The 17,208-nt window shown below is 45.0% G+C and overlaps 1 protein-coding gene across 1 annotated transcript in view; it reads left to right on the top strand.

Annotated features, from left to right (window-relative positions):
- Nucleotides 1–17,208, top strand: part of LOC119386654 (coiled-coil domain-containing protein AGAP005037-like) — a 118,154-nt gene that overhangs the window by 20,463 nt on the left and 80,483 nt on the right. The window contains 2 exon segments of the mRNA XM_037653936.2: nt 1,825–1,869; nt 9,790–9,900. Coding sequence (XP_037509864.1) covers nt 1,825–1,869; nt 9,790–9,900 — 156 coding nt within the window.

The following is a 17,208-nucleotide window of genomic DNA, read 5'->3' as shown; positions in this document are numbered from 1 at the left end:
GGGATCGACGTGATTGTGCAAACCGCGTGCTTATATGCATGACATGGGCTAACCAGGTGCATCTACCATGCTGCGACACCTAAAGCGTGGCTGATAGTCCGACGTGACGCGGCCCTCGTGTTGAATCACAGGCGTCAGTTTTCATAAAGCAGAACTGCCTGCGTATTACAAAACATTGTTCGTAGGCACATATCTGGGATTCGGGATACGCTGGACTATAACTTTCTGTAGTACACATGTAGTGTTTATTACATTGCTATAAAAGCGGATAACATTAGGTTTCCAGCGGTAACAAATGCTACCAAGTGCTTGGCAACATTGCAAGCACTAGCCTACATTGACTGACATAGCCGACAGTGAATCAATGTTTACTAGGACTAATCAGCGCTTACTAGCAGTTAAGTAATGTTAACCAGTTCTAGCCAACTCTAGCACGCACTATGGGCAACACTAAGCGACAGTTAGTGAACATCAGGCTGCTCCTCTAGCTACCTCTAGTCATATTAGCATTCACTTGCCGACAGGAGCCAACATTAGACATCACTTAGTCATGACTAGCCAACACCAACAAACTAGCATTAGTCAACCCAAGTAATCACTTAACCAGTGTTGGTCAGTGGTAGTCATCATAGCCAACGAACACTAGCCACTACTTGTTGAAAGTTCGCCAACATTACCCACTGCTATCGGTGCCAGTATTGAGCACCACTAAACAATATTAGTGGACACCGTCAGCACGAGCCAACAGTTGGCTCCCAGTAGCCAGCACTACACTAAGCACACTCATGGGTAGTCAGCAGTTCAACAACACTGGGTGCCATTTCACAACACAAGCTGAAAGTTTGCCAACTTGGTTTTACGCCAGTAAACACAGAATATGTCATGGAATGTCATTAGTGTTATGTCATGCATACTGAATAATGCAACAACCAATGAAGTGACTAATGACATCTTGCTCTTTGTCATTCATGTGATGACATGCATGTAATGCCGTTCATGACATCTCATGGAGTTCGTAACATGACATGTCATTCCTTACCGCATTTTTGTCATGCATGTATTCTTGATGTACTGTGTTAATGATTCGTAAGCTTTCACTGAAGGTAGTTCCGAAGTCTGCGTAATCTGCCTTTCTCTTTCTATCGACTGTGAACGTCGACGAAATCTTGGGTACACTAACTGTGTCACAAAGGTTGCAGCCAAATGAGCATAAGGTAAACATTTAACGAATCCTTTCATACGTTTATCTGCATATGTAGTTAGTTGACGATATAGTCACGTGCTTGGGCTCTTGCTGGCAAGATGCTTGTGCTTCGGTTACCAAGAATAAACAGTAGGGTGTCCGCGCTCGTGATGCTGTTTGTTCATTCCGCTTGAACTGTTTTTTCGCGCAGTTTTAACCTCACCCAAAGTATGAACCAACTAGACCGCAAATGGGACATTAAACCCATTATTATTATTATTAACTAGGCCGCAAAAAACGTCCTACCTAGATTTATTAACGACGGTCCCCAGCTGCGGCGTGCCTCATGATCATGTTATAACTCTGGCAATAACCACACTATTTAAACACTCGAAATCTCATACGACATAGAAAATAAGGCATGGATAGAATCTACTGCCTGGTCACGTCCCATTCTGGACGCCTTGGAAGTTCATGGAAACTAACCGTATAACGTTTCGCCTCCCACAACCCAAGTTGATGCTTGTGCTGCCGCATATCCCAAACCACTACACCTCTAATAACCACTTGGTCGTTCTTCTCTCTTTCTCTCTCCTCCCTCTCTGTCGCTTTCCCCTCTCCCTCACCTCTGGCACACACAGCAAGGATGACGCTCGTCAAGCCTGGCGAGCTTGGCGACTGGAGGATGGCAACGATGGACACACCTCCTCTCGCACTCGCTTTATCGCGCGCTATGTCGCTGATTCTCTGGCTGTGCACGCCTTCCCTGCGCACGAGGCATCGCCGTGTCGCTACTAATATCCTGCTTATACGTAACCACTGCGCCTCTACAGTCTGCACGTTGCTCCTTTCAATCGCATGCTTGCCATTAGAGGTGCGCCTTTCTCGCTGTGTTTGTAGTGACTACGTTGCGCTCGTTGCGGCCGTACGCAGATATGCACATGCTTATTCATCGAAGTCAAGGAAAGGTAAATAGAATATAAATAATTTCGACGGTAGTAGTCTGTAAGGCTTATGCTCTTGCTGTTGGAAATGAAGAAACTACTTTTAAAACGCACCACGCGGTTTTCTCACGACACATCTGAAATTGTGGCAATTGGGGCCCATTTTCCCGAAGGTTGTTGCAAATCCTGAATATTAGCATTACTTTATTAAATAGTGCGTGGTACATCAACTACAAGCAAGCTCCCAAGAGAACTGACAAGCAAAGGAAGCATACATTGAAACCGTTCGGACAAACTTCGAACATGTCATCATTCTCTGGAAAGTTAGCAAAACATTAAAAAGGTGTTCCTCAGCACGTAGCCTATCACTGATAATTGACCAAGCTGTGAGCAAAACTTTCCTACTGGCTGGGTTTTTGCAAATCTTGTAGAGTTGAGTTCAATTGATTTTGGTCAATTCCGCTTTTATAAATGGCCCTAATTAACTTGCAACGGGCAGCCATTTGTGATAAGTACACCTGGTGTAGAAATCAGTAAGTGATCGACCAGATGTACGCGACACTCGCATATTTCGATTGCCATTGGAATTCGAACGAGAGAATGTGGGGGAAAAGAATATCGCATGCTGTTGCTTTGTGGACATCCTAATATTCTTTTGCGGATACGCTCTAAGAAAAAAAGAAAGTCTTGACTCTTCTTTCAGAGTTCTGGCTTGCCACGTATGTGACTGTATCGTTAAAGAGACACGTGAACTCTTTTCCGATATTATTATGCTCTCTTAGGAGTATAATAATATCGAAAGAGAGTTCACGTGTCTCTTTAAAGAGAGTCATATAGGTGGCAAGCTAGAACTCTGAAAGAAGGGTCAAAAGACTTTTTTCCTTTCCTTTATCGGAGGCATCTTGCCCGGCATGCCTTGTTGTACACCTACAGAAGCTATCCATCTGAATTCCAGACTGAAATGTCTTGGCTTGCACATGCAAGTATTCTCTTTAGAAGGACGGACTGCTGGCAAGTCGTTAATTCATCTTAGAACGGTGGTGCGCAAAAAAACGATAACACAAGAAAAAATAACACGGAAAAGCCTATCTCATTAACAAATAGGGTGCGTCATATGTCGCAAAACCCTCTTTCACGTTAGTTGCCGCATAGTTAGAATTCCTGGAAGCGCTTCATTGAATAAGCATTGCCTGCTCATGGTTTTTAACACGTGTTAATCTACCACGCATATATATGTTTGTTGTTTCAATAAATTCTTAGTTGATAGTGTCCGTGTTCCTTCTTGTGCTCCTCAGTTCTAACATAAAATGTGGTCTATGGGGTTGCCGTCAATATTCGTCATTGGCAGCAGCGCATTCCACAGCAAATCTGCACAGCCGCAGGAATTGATTTTTTTCCAATTATGCTCATTAAATTAAATAATACGTTCCCACCAGCACTACCACTCGTTTAGTGACTTTTTAGCCGCGAAAGAGCAATACACAGAGCAAAGAAACACACAACGGCAGGACGGGCTGCACTTCCAAATATGTCACTAAGCAAGTATGAAGGAAAGACGATACTTTTAAGGGCTCGTTTCTTAGTTAGACACAATATTAATGAGAACACGACAATAATGCCAAAGAAAATATAGGGGATATATTCGTTGTAATTAGGATAAAGTGTGAAGAAAGTAAAGTGGACGAAAAGATAACTTGCCGCTGGCAGGGACCGAACCTGCGACCTTCGAAGAGCATCGGACGCGTTATTCGAAGGCCGCAGGTTCGGTCCCTGCAGGCGGCAAGTTATCTTTTCGTCCACTTTACTTTCTTCACCATTTATCCTAATTACAACGAGTAATATCCCCTATATTTTCTTTGGCATTATTGTCTGTTAGTTCTTATTAATACTAAGCAAGTATGTCACTTAGAAATAGTGACTAAGCAAGTACCAATAGGCCAACAAACAGTCTTGTTAAAACTACCACTCATGCTATGGCTGCATATTTTAGCCGTATATTCAATGCTGTCACTGCTGGTTTAATCAGTAATATAATTATAATAGGGCAAGAATGAGAAACAGCATGAGCAGCACTTATTTTAAAATCGGCAGAAACTTAGCACTCTCTGACATTTGGATTGCTGGATCAGCACAAGTCCGTTGGCACGTTTCGAGCTTATTAACTCAAAGCATGAGATCCGTACTTTTACACAAACGTCCGCGTGTGGACTGCTTCGTTCATGATCGATGTTTGAGCTATCACGAATGAGAAAATAAGACACGGTAGCATAGGGTTTACGAACGAAGTTCAGTCACCCAATGTATTCCACTGTGGCTGTGATGAAGGCTGCAGTGAAATCCAACCCGCGAATTCGCACTGGGCAGCGTAAGACCATGCAAATTCACTGAGCCGCCGCGGTGGTAATATATAAAACACAGAGAGCTCCAACTTAACTGTTGGTAGCGTCACGTCCGAGTATTTAGCCTCGGCATGCAGGCTTCAATTTCTCAGCTTAAATTTGTCAGAGCCTTGTGAAACCGACATTTAGTACTTCTGTTATATAGGTGGGTGCTTTCGGTGCACGGGACACGCTGCTCCCGTGATGTCATTTGCAGCTCATTCAAAAGCGAGAGCCCTTTGTGATGGCCATATGTATGGCCGCAAGGCTATCAGGCTGTGGAGACGTAATAGGTTACGCTGACACGTTTATTTCACGATGAAGAAAGGTTGCAGTGAGAAGAAGAGGCTTTTCTATCATTCTGTCATTTTCTTACGTGATCTTTCTTTTCTTAGCTGTTATTATTACAGAGCATATTACAGGGTCTTCGGTACGGAACTTTTGCCATTTTGATCCAGCGAGTCAGCAACAACATGAGAGCCTGCCAAAATGAAGCGGCGTGCAGCATCATTTACTTGGTACAGCTGGGCGATCTAACGCAGTCGGAGTATTCCTGTCATTTTTTATCAGTTACTGAACTTTTTTTTTGTGAATCAATAATATCGCTTAGAAATTGGTCAGTCAGTTGGTCAATAATAAAATTGCGGATTAATATTGCGAATTGTAATGACGTTGAAACAACCGATAAATAGTGCAATATTCATCTAAACTTGTGGACGATCCGAATATCACTGTATGTCAGGCTGCTATGATCGAAGGGGCGGGTTCGAACCCAGGACACAGCGGCCGTGCTTTATGGAAGTAAAATGCAAGAGTTCTCGTGTATTTTGGTGCACGTTAAAAAACCTGAAGGGGTCAAAATTAATCCGCATCATCAGCGAAGAGTCTGACGGTGTAATGCATGGCATCACTGATATTAAACCGACAAGACAGGTCCAAGCATGGAATCCCGCGGAACTCGACGTTTCACGTGTTAATGGAAACGAATATTAATTGACGAAAATTGATTGGTACTGGTTATTGAAATCTACATAATAATTGTCTTATTTCCGTTAAGACACCTCATTTTATCAGCGTTTATGAATGATAGGCAGTCAGGAACATTATCGAAGATTTGTGAAATACACAAATATCGCATCAATATGGTGCAGATAATGAGTAAAGTTATGCAAGTCAGTAATTAATTCTAACACTACATTCAGCAAGATCGACCATGTAAACATTTCTGCTCATTGAAAAAGAAGTCATGTTCTGTTAAAACTTCATGACAGGAGATGGAATGATACCTACGAGAAGGTTCTGACGCGCGCTGGTAAAAAAAGAATGTTCTGTAATTTGAGAGGTTACACGGGTCCCCGATTTAAATGTGAGAATGAGGCGAGCTTCTTTGCAGTCGTTAGGAACATATTCCATCTCTTAATAATAATAATATCTGGGGTTTAACGTCCCAAAACCACGATATGATTATGAGAGACGCCGTAGTGGAGGGCTCCGGAAATTGCGACCACCTGTGGTTCTTTAACGTGCACCTAAATCTAAGTACACGGGCCTCTAGCATTTTCGCCTCCATCGAAAATGCAGCCGCCGCGGCCGGGATTCGATCCCGCGACCTTCGGGTCAACAGTCGAGCGCCATAACCACTAGACAACCGTGGCGGGGCATATTCCATCTCTATAGGTTGCTGAAGAAGAGCGGCTGGAATGTGACATATTGCAGGTTTTTGTGTATTTCAGTACTTTAGGGCATATTATGACCGGCTGCTGAGCTTGTTGTAAGATGGTCAATGGAGGATTGGTTTCCTTCTGGAGCGATACCTAAATCACGCGTGTTTGCATGTAAATTAGGGACGTAAATATTGTGCGAAGTTAATTGAATATTACTTGAACGTTACTAGAATAGGGATTTGAAGGGAGTTGGAGATTATGTGCCGTATAGTCATTATTTCAAAGCCCGACTAGGCAAATTCCGTGAAATAGCCGAATGTGTCTTTCTATTTCTTTGATAATCATGTCCACTTTATCGAATAATCCAGGCCAAAGTCTGGAACTGCACTACCTGCAATTGGCCATTTCTAAACATTCCGAATGAATGTAACCTTGAAGAAACGGACACCCGGTTCATCGCAATATCTTCAGATGATGTCTGTGGCGTGGACATTCATTTACAGAGCAGATCGATACTCTACAACGTATATGCAGCAGGGCTTTGGGACGTATATCCAGAGTGTCATTTCGCAGCGTCATGACGTCCTTGAAGATGGTAACGTCGTGAAGCAGGCCTTCGTCTCGCGTTAGGGAAGCGCGAATGCGCCTGAGGTTGACGGGCGCGGACTGGTACCGGCCGGTGGGCTGCTCGTCTCCAGCGAAGCGCAAACTATTGATCGGGTATCGCTCCCGCTCTGGCGATCGCCGTCTGATGCGAGCTGACGTCTCCCAACGATCGCCGATCTGGCACGCCAGACGTGAAAGAGCCGCCGACGATCGAACGCGCATCATTTGTCGGCCAGGCACGGTACAGCTCTGAAAGAGAGTCCTCGCTATGGGCGCAGATTAAATTGACTCGGCCGACTTTCGTAACGATGTTGGAACTCGGCGTATGAGGAATTGGGAACCGCTGTGCCCGACGCTGTACAGGGTCGTTTCGCTGCGGGAATGCTAAATGGTCGACTTTAGGCTTTTGAAACAGAAGTCCCGAGACGACGAACCAATGACGCCATGCGAACATTTATGTTATGTGCGGACATTTTATTTGTGTGAATATTTGTGTTTTCTTAACTTTCGTGTTCAGTGGGCACTTTTTTGTATTGAAGGACTAGGTGTGTGAGTGTTCTATGTACCTTTGTATATTACGCCAAAAAGGAGTAGCCGGCGCCACTCATTTGTATCAACCTCTCCTTATATACATTTAATTAAAAAAAGTGACAGCATGCAGAATATCACGAGATTTTACCGAACTGAAATCAAGAAATGATTGAAAAAGAGCATAGATCAGAGTCGAGGGCCCGTGCTCACAAAAAAAGAACGTCTTACACTAAACATTTGGTAAGAGAATATTTCAGACAATTACAAATGCGGGATATATCATTAGCGAAGCCGGCAGACTAGTAGGAAAACGCACGTACGAAACGGAAGTTTTCTGAATTCGACCCCTGGTACATATTCACATTTCGCGTGCGGGTATCCTGCCCTTTAACTATCGCAGGGCCGTTTTTGTCTTCACTTTACTCGGTGTTTACCGTGCCATAAATCACCAGCTCAAATGTAGTCGCGCTGTACCGAAATGTAATGAATGTCAGTACATTAGAATCCGTTGGTGTGTTTCGCAACTAGAACATTTTACTCATCAAGAGTGAATTTAGAAGGAAAAGTCTGTTCAACACAAATGACGATTTGCATATATGTGGTTGTATAGCTGGCGAATGTGGGAAAACGGTGCGGAATCGTAGACGTAAACTTTAATGTACAGGAGTCGGTATTGGTCGTTTTGCGCCCGCGTCATTCATGTTACATTTGTTTGCTGGACTAGCGCATGTGTGTAGCTGTTTGCAGACACAGAGATCAGAAACGAAACCTGTTTTTTCTCACTTGAGCGCCATACGGAAACCGAAACTGGAAATTTAAAGCGGACGTGAACCACATCGAGGTTTCTTCCATTTTACAACACTTCCAATCAAAATTGGCCAATTACTGACTGAAATGCCCACTCAAGAAATTAGTTGCGAATCAAGCATGCCTCACATCCTGAACATTTTTGTCCTCATTTGAGCCAGATACTTTTAACCAGTGGACATGCTCCGTCAACACGTCGTGACCAAAGCAACCAACATAACCACCTCCAGTCCATTTCACGTTTGGCCGGTTAGCATACGATCGTGGATTTGTTTCAAGCCGGTGCACTTAAAATGACGACGGTGGAGTTCAACAGGTCCAGCTCCTTTCTGAGAAGAATTGATACTAATAGGCCCCGCATAAATGCAGCAGGAAATCTACAACTTGACAAGTGCCTGTTCGAATAAAACAACAACTAAAATGCGGTTTTTTATTGAAACGTGAAGAGTTAATGGCAGAGAGCCAAATGTAGCATGGCCGACACAGCAGGCGTCTTGCAAGCGCAGTGTGGCCGGGCCTTGTCATGCGACAAGGGCATACCGAAAACTCATGTTTCCGTCGCAGAGTATCGCTGACAATAAAGACTATTGGCGACACGGAGGAACGAACATTGCGAAATTTTGATGTTCTGCCACTGAGACCATTTTTTGTGAAGCCATGAGAATCACCGATGAGATGTTCGGGTCAAAATGAGACAAACACCAATGCGACGTATAGAAGTGTCAAATGCAACATTTGCGTCTGAATATCGGCTATCGTAAGTGATCCCCATTTTCTCTTCAATGCAAGTTTTAGGAGCTTTGATGAAAGAAACCACTGACAAAAAAACAAAAAAAAAAGAAAAAAACAATTGTTGGAGGAGGCTGCGCCATAATGACAGTAGAGGACATCGGCGTTCTTTTTTCGTTTCCGCGGAAAGTAAATATAGCTCTTTACTAAAAACAAACAAATGAGATACCCCAAAAAAACACGGTTTGCAATGGGATATAAATATGACACCTAGTAGTCACTAGCCGTACACCATTGCATAAGGTGATAACTTTTACTTCCTAGGCCAGATTCTAGTAGTTTAAGCGCCCTGTTCAACGTCGGTTGGCTCATAGTGTGCATGCGAACCCTGACACTGCATATTCGGAGTACAGAGCTTCCCAACGAAAAAAGTTCCCCAAATTCGAATTAAGCACAAAAAAAGCAGAACGTAATAGTTCTCATGGAGCACGACAAACCGTTGAAGAATGAAGACGAAAGTACGGAATCTTCAATAGACTTCACTGGTCGAGCATTGTTTTCTCTGAACGCTATAAATCTGCTTGTGTGGATCACCCCAACGAGGCAGACAGCTGCGTACATTTTATTCAGCGCGCCATGCAAAATAGAGCAACTGTCATGGTGCAGTTTAGTGTACTTTTTTTTTCTGCTTGCTTTCTTCCTTCATGCATGAGTTAGACTGAACGCGATCGCTATCTGTCGGCAAGTAAGCGCAATGCACGCCTGCTAGGCCCGTTTTGTTTACGGCCTAAAACAGGCATGACCAGATTAGCATGCGTGCACGAAGAAAACTGCCCCGCGGACCTTTGGTGTGGCTTCGGAGGCCGTTGTTTGCGTAGTCGGCATTTTCTTTCTTTTTTTCTTGAGGTCGTCACGGCAGACGTTCGCTCTAACGTGGCCCTGTTTGTGCCCGTCAGGAAATCGGTACAAGGAAGACTACAGGACTTCGATGTCGCCCTCCGGAGGCGTCTACGTCAACAATGAGCTGGCATCTCGGGCGGCCATGATGACATCGCTAGGTATTGTGGCACTGCTTGAACTGCGGTGTTTCATAAACGACTGCCAGGGGGTAATCTTTGTGATGTGAATGCGCTGCTACCACATGGTAGTGCGTGATACGTAGGTTCCTCCAGGTTTTGTAGAATGTATTGCGTGGTGTGTTTGCGTGCGTGCATGTGTGTGTGTGTGTTGTGTGTGTGCGTGCGTGCGTGCGTGCGTGCGTGCGTGCGTGCGCGTTTTATTAGCAAGTGGAGTGTTATTGGTTCTATTCTGATCCTGGCAACGCTCGCATACAGAAGCTCAGTGCTTCACTTTTAAAACAGCTGCGAAGGGCACAACAGGTGCTGGAGATTACGCGGTAAAATGTATTTTAGTGCTGCTGACATGGGGGTTATATTTTTGCAGAGCTGTCCACATGCTAACTGTTTCGGTGTCCTCATCAGTACGTCTATGTACAGTATCCAAAATCTATTGAGAAATTTCACTCCAATGACAATGTCTACCAACAAGAGACTTACATAGACCAACTACTTGTTCTGAGAAAGTGGCTTACGGGCTTCATCACATCGCAATACAAGTATGCCACGCATGTCCTGGGTATTTCTGAAAGCTCACACACACGACACAGACGAGTGACACACAACAGTTGTTGGGTCGTGCTTGTTTTTGCCGTGTATGCTTGCGTTTACAAAAAATAATCAATCTATACAAACTGGGTCGGATATGTACGCTTTTCGAGCACGCATTTCGAAGCCGGATCAATAAGGCAAACTTGCGCAGCGCCTCTCGTACTTACGCTGTTTAAGCTAACCGCCTAATACTGACAATGCATGCACTTACCAGAAGCAGGCATCCATCTAGTACTAGTTTAGTGGTGTCCGGTGCCATTCACCTCGGTCGCGCTGATTTGTTTACGTGTCCGCTGTTCATCTTTTTCGCCTTTTTTATTTATATTAGGACAAGATGAATGACCGCGGGGTAAACAGACCAGTGAATAGACATAAAAGTGCCGTTCAGATCATCTTGTATGATATTGTCGCGCGAATGGAAACATTGGCGGAACAACAATATTGACGAAGTGCGTGTGTTGCGGACAGACGCAGCGGCAAGCAAGATAGATGACTCCTCGCGCTGTATGTAGCGCTGGCCGCTATCCTATAGCTCGCTCTAGTAATGGGGTTTTCTTCTCGTTCGCTTCATCTCTTTCGTATGAAGATTAACAATGTCCGCCGGGAAGAGCGCTCAACTGATTGTTCGAAGATGAACAGCAATGCTGCGAAGATTCACCCCGCCGCACTCGTAAGTAAGCAGCAGACTGGATGCCAACATCGAATATGCTTCTACTGCCGTATTAGCCGTTGGGGAGCGGTCTCCCAGAATCTAGTTAGTGGAAATAGAATACGTGCTCACAAGGGACGGAGCAGCCTCTGTTGACTTCCCAGTGAAAGTTGTAAGTCCTCGTGTTTTTGTAATGCAACGGCGTTGCTTATTTATATAATATAACAAATTCAACACGCCAAGCAACGGTGGTTGTCAAAACCAGCGACGCTCCCACGTAGCCCCTTCGGGAATCCCCAGAACGGTATCGCCACTGGCCTTTTTGATGTGTCACGTTTTTGTGCGTCGACAAACCTTATGCTATCTGTGAATATGACGTGTTAAATATTTCAGGCGTGTTGTCTTCTGATAGAACGCCACTTGTTGGCGGATAGCGCCCCTTTATATTTGCCTCCAATTAAACATATCAAAGCAAGGGGCCCAGGTCGTTTAATCTAAATGAGCCGTTGTTGTCGGCCTCGTTTTATATGTAGCGTTTATATCACTACACGCTCGCTATTTCATTGAAGAATAATCTTTGCTGTACTTATGTACGCGCACTTTTGCTTAAAATTAAATACGTGCTCCGATATATGCCGATGCATCTCGGTTGCGTCCCCTTAAGCATATATTTAGTATACGGTATACACTGCACGTGTATGTGAAACGCACGTGTGGCAAAATCTAATGTCCTGGCACCGAAGCAGTGAAATGGAGCTTTAAAGAAAATTGCTTAAGCTTGATCGGTCCATAATTTAAGCCATTTAAGCTGTAACGCTAACGAAGCAACGTCAGATTATGAAGACGTGCTTACTAGTGGGCTTTTGGCCAAAGGCGAACTGTGGCCACGGCTAAACAAGCAGGCATAAATTGAACGTGAAACATAGTAGCAGGCTTGAAGATTTTGCTTTCTTGATTTTCATTATTCGTATCTAAACGGCTCTGCAGAAACTGCTTCCAATGGTGCCCTTTCGGCCCGGTGAACCTGTCGCGAACACACGCCAATCAGTGAAGCGAGCGTGTAACCCTTGCGGTTGGATGTGCCACGCAGCGATTTAGCCTATATGAATGAAATCGTCCGAAGAACGTTTCTTTAACTGCATAAGCAGAGCGGTGTTGCGAATACAACTCATGGTGCTAGCCTCACTATCACAAACGAACGTCAGACCAACTAGAGCGTTTCATTAGGAAAGCGCCGGAAGTCTACAAGTTTGGTTTATCTTTGAACTGTGTCGATCCTAAGTGCAGGTAATTAACCCTCGCTGACACATGTTAGGAGGTATCGTCTCTTCCTGCAAATAAAGAAAGCGGGAACTACACTATGCAGCTTATATATAGATGCGGAAGTTAGACAACGCCAGGAATGCGTTGTTCGGAACTCTGTCGAGACGGCGCGCGGATCGATCGCACGTGTATGAAGCAATTTGTCTGAGTGCGCAGGTTTTGGTGCATGAATAGAAAATAACAAAAAAAGATGTCTTCCCCTTTGTGGGACATCATTTATTGAACACCCGTTTCAGATTCTGCGCACGCCGCTTCAATAAGGCAGGGCCGCGTGGGTCGATGGTTTGCGCTGCAGGGCGAGCTAATTGGAGCGTGCACTGCGCGCGCTTTTAGGGTTAGCGGCGAGCCTTGGCTGCTTCCTGCCCCGATGGGGAAAAGTCGTATTTGCGTACGTCTTGGAGTCTTACTTACAGCTGCGTGTTTCCTTCGGATACATCGAGTAAATGCGCGTAGTCGGCTTTCGCGTCGTGTTTGCGAACTGGAGTGCTTCGAACCAGACGGCGCACACGGTCGGCGGCTTCCATGCAACGCCACTGAAATGTTCTTTGTTGTTATCCTCGACAAAACGCACACGCACAAGTACGCACTTTGACTGCGTCGTTTTCACGCATATACACGGACGCACACGTACACGCACTTGCTCAAGTATATGTTTCGGGGGCGTAGCACTGCAGATGTTGAAAGCTGGGCGAATCGGTAAAGGGTTACGCACTCTAAGACAAGAAAAAAAGAAAAGAAAAGAGTATGTGTTACTCTTTCCGGTGATGCCTGACTTGTCACTTAGTACTTTCTTGAAGAAAGACGTTAACTCTCTTTGGGTCCCTTTACTCTCCGAAGAGGGTTAATGATCTCCAAAGAGAGTCACTGTGTCTCCTTAAATAGGGTCATATGCTCTCATTAAGGACTCTCTTTCTTTTCTTTTTTTTCTTTGACTGCATACCATAAATGGATGCGGATAAACATACTTCACACAAGCTCCGTCCTATCCCCGTCCTCTTGTTGCGAGCGCTACTGTTGTATACGACGTCGTGAGCACACACATAGGCGTTGCTCAGATAAATGGGGCACTATTCAAGTATGTCAGTGCGGGCTGATTTTTGTTGTGTTGTTGTTCAACTTACAGGCGTCTTTTCGTTTTTTTTTTTCGGCACCAGTATGCGGATCATGGCGAAGCTCGAAGTTTCTCTTAAAATATTTGTACTTGTTCAACGAATATATTAGAGCACATTTACACAAAGATCAATCATGTCGCGTTCCCGTCGCGTGGTACTACTTTGACATTAACCTGAAATTCATTTTCGTGGGCGGACTTATAGCTTGTACTTGTTTTCATTTTCTTTTTATTTGAGCACCACGGTTTTGCGGAATACATGAATTTAAATTGTGACGAGAAATAAGAGGTGACACAGAAAAGTATACTCTTTGCTGAGTGCATGCGTGGGGTCACCAGTCGCCCTTTCAAGTCACTCACTTTATGCAGACACGGTTTTGACATTTAGCGTTTCTACACAATGCCCTTGCATACTTAGTGCTTAGTACACCATGGTTCGGTCGTTCAGTCTTGATCGATGATGAAGTGCGGGTCGTGCAAATATAGGCTTGGGGGACGTTCATTTTTATTTTAGTTTTGGGATAACATAGGCTTTTTGAGCACGCGCGTCCAGCAGACTTTCGGGATATGAAATGTACTCGGCGCTTTCCTTTACTCCGTGATATGGTACCGCTAAAGGAGCCATCAACCACCGCTCGGGCTTAGGGGGAAAAATGTCATAGCTTCACCCCAACGGCGATGTAATGAATGCGATAACAACATATTGGAATGTAACGCGAAGAACGGCAAGCCGCTCGAAACTTCCAGCGCGCTGCTCAAGGACAAAGGACGCATGAAAAGGACACACGCAAGACAAGCGCGAAATAAGAACTGTGATAGCTCGACACTTAAAGTGCGCTGCTCAAACACCAAGAAGGACGTGCGAAACGAACGCACAGGTATACACAGGACGAGCGCGAACTAACAACTGTAACAGTTGTTTTGTGTTTGAGCAGCGCGCTCCTTTCGTAAACACGGCCGATACAGCGAGCGAATTTAGTGACCTTCGTGCTCTCTGCAACTTCAACTTTACGCTGAAAGCACAAGAGGTACAAGCCGCCCCCATGACGAGATGAACGCGCGCGTACGGGCGACCACGCCCTGTAGGGCAAAGTGCAGCTGGTATAGGTAACAGGCGCGCGCGCATCGCAACGAGTGGGGCGACGACCTTTAAAGCGCACCCTTCGCACCCTTCGCGCCACCTCGCTGGTAATCAAGAGAACACGCTGAATTGCTCCCGAGCTCCGCGTACCGCCAGTGGTAAATGGCGTATATAAATAGCTCGCCGTTACTATGCTGAAAGACGTACTCCGTGACCGAGTCATTTAACGCCGCGCGCTGCGGAGCGAAGGGTCGCACGTTCGAATCGGCGCTTGGGAACAATTTTTCCTGATTTATTTAAGGAACATGACCGGAACTGCGACGGCAAAAACCAGTCGAGAGTGTCCATATGATTGGTATCGCAATGAAAACACATTCTGCGGATAGCAGGCACTTCTATGAACAGCTCAAGTAAAACTTTGAAGTCGTGCGCGGCAAGAAGAGTTTACAAGCGAAGCGCCGAGTTGCCATTTTCTCAGTCACCCTCTGATATCTGTCCTCACTCTCTTCAGAACTGCCGGCGTCTACTGTTTGGCGTCACACAACAGATAGCATAATACTGACCAATAGCCGACATAAATGAAGAGCTGCGTTTGGATCAGATGCGCTTCTTGCCACGGGGTGCCGTCACGTGCGGGCGCCGCGTTCCAAAGTCTGCTAACATTACACAGCAGCCACACTCACGCGCGCAGAAATCACATCGGGAGAGAGCGATCGCGTTTCGTCACACGCGCTCAACGTCATGAAGCGCGCTGACGTAACTTCCCTCCCCCGTGCCAGCCCTCCCAGTGTAGATTCTAGAGCGCTCGTCGGGACGAGTGAAGAGACAAAGTGCTTAAAGCATGCAATGAATCTCTGTAACTCTGCTTGTTCTTCACGAATTCGAGAAGTTTTTACAGCAATCGATTCGTGAGGCAATATACTCCAATACTGAGATCATTCGATGATTATTTAGAAAAGTGGTTGAGGACCCGCTTCAGAAAGCGACTCTGTCAGAAGGCTTTTCCCTTTCACAAAAATTTTTCCACAGAAGACGTTGTTTCTTTTCCCTTTGCGTTGCGTTCAGTTCAATGTATGTTGATCTGTTATTGAATATCACGTGTAATACTGTAAGAGTGAATAAAGTGTCATATACTTAGCAATTTCTTGAGAAATGTGGTGGCACCTTTTACAAAAACACATTCTAAAAAAAACAATTTACTTTGACATTCGAGATGACATGTATTTGATCCTGACTTCGTCACATAGTCCACAATGGCAACTGTCGGAGATGTTTTGTGAAATCACAGGCGGCATTAGTCGATTACCCGCCTTATTCTGAAATTGGCGTATACAAAGTGCCGTTTCTGCTCAAGTTTACTAGGGTGCCGTAATCGGAGCTTCAATGTTTATGTTCTGTACTTTTTGTAATATTGTGTTCTGCAGCTTTAGAAAGTAAGCTTCGTACCTTCAGCGCAATATGTCGAGTTTGTACGATTACAGTAGTGTAATTCGCGCATTTCTGCTTGTTCACAAGTAGCTGCGAGGTTTTATTCTTCCCAATTACAAATTTTGTCATGTTCTAGAACTAACGAGCATTTCTGGAATGAGAAAGGAAAAGTTATTGCGTACGAAATAACTGGCGCATTATTAGTCACTTGCATACTGGTCGCAACGAATGAGCCTCCACCGTATTGCTGACAGAAATACCGCATATTGTAACGCCTCACCATTTCGCTACCTCATGGGAGCTTTTCGTTGATTTGAGCGCAATGCGGAACATTTTAGTTTATCGGCCTAATTTTCACGCACCCGTCTTTCTCGGATGGCGAGATCTGCCGTGCACTTTTTGTTTGTACCATTGTATTCTCTTACAAAGCATTACAGTCTGCTTAGCATTCTACACATCACATCAATCACACAGGTTCATTGTGCACGACTTCGTACGCACCACTCTTGTACGCACAAAACTTATTTCTGCTGCACGTACAGTTATTTTGCACAGAGAAAAACTAGCGAGCGAAATGTTTTGGTTTTCAGGGCAGTCTCAGTATTACTTGTCCAAAATATTCTCGCAAGATAAGAGTGCGTGGCAACTCAGGTGATGCACATATGATATCTCGCATACGACGTCACGGATATACCATACAATGTGACCATACAAGTATGCCCGCAGCCAGGGGGGGGGGGAGGCTAGGGGCCCCCCTGGCTACGGGCCTGTATGGTGAAGTAGGGGTTTTTACCAAAAATAAATAATGAAAATAGGTGTTTTTCTCAAATAGTCAAGGTTTTAAGCAAGTGCACCGCTCCCCCCCCCCCCTCCCACCCCCGTAAAATATTCCTGGCTACGGGCCTGGACCATACGCAGCTTTAACAGCCCTACTGAACGTCGATTGTGCAGAAGTGTATAGACGATACAGTCCAGATAATGTTCTGCTTTTTTTTTTTTGCGGGGGGGGGGTGTCTATGGCGGCCGCGACCACGTCGGTGAAAGTCAGATAAAGGTATGCGGCACAGCGTTAGTCCGGGGCACCTGTACATAACATGTAGTGCTATT

Source organism: Rhipicephalus sanguineus, chromosome 3, assembly GCF_013339695.2.
Source record: "Rhipicephalus sanguineus isolate Rsan-2018 chromosome 3, BIME_Rsan_1.4, whole genome shotgun sequence".
Classification (NCBI taxonomy): Eukaryota; Metazoa; Arthropoda; class Arachnida; order Ixodida; family Ixodidae; genus Rhipicephalus; species Rhipicephalus sanguineus.
The sequence above is the reverse complement of the archived record's forward strand: the minus strand, read 5'-3'. Positions and strand labels throughout refer to the sequence as shown.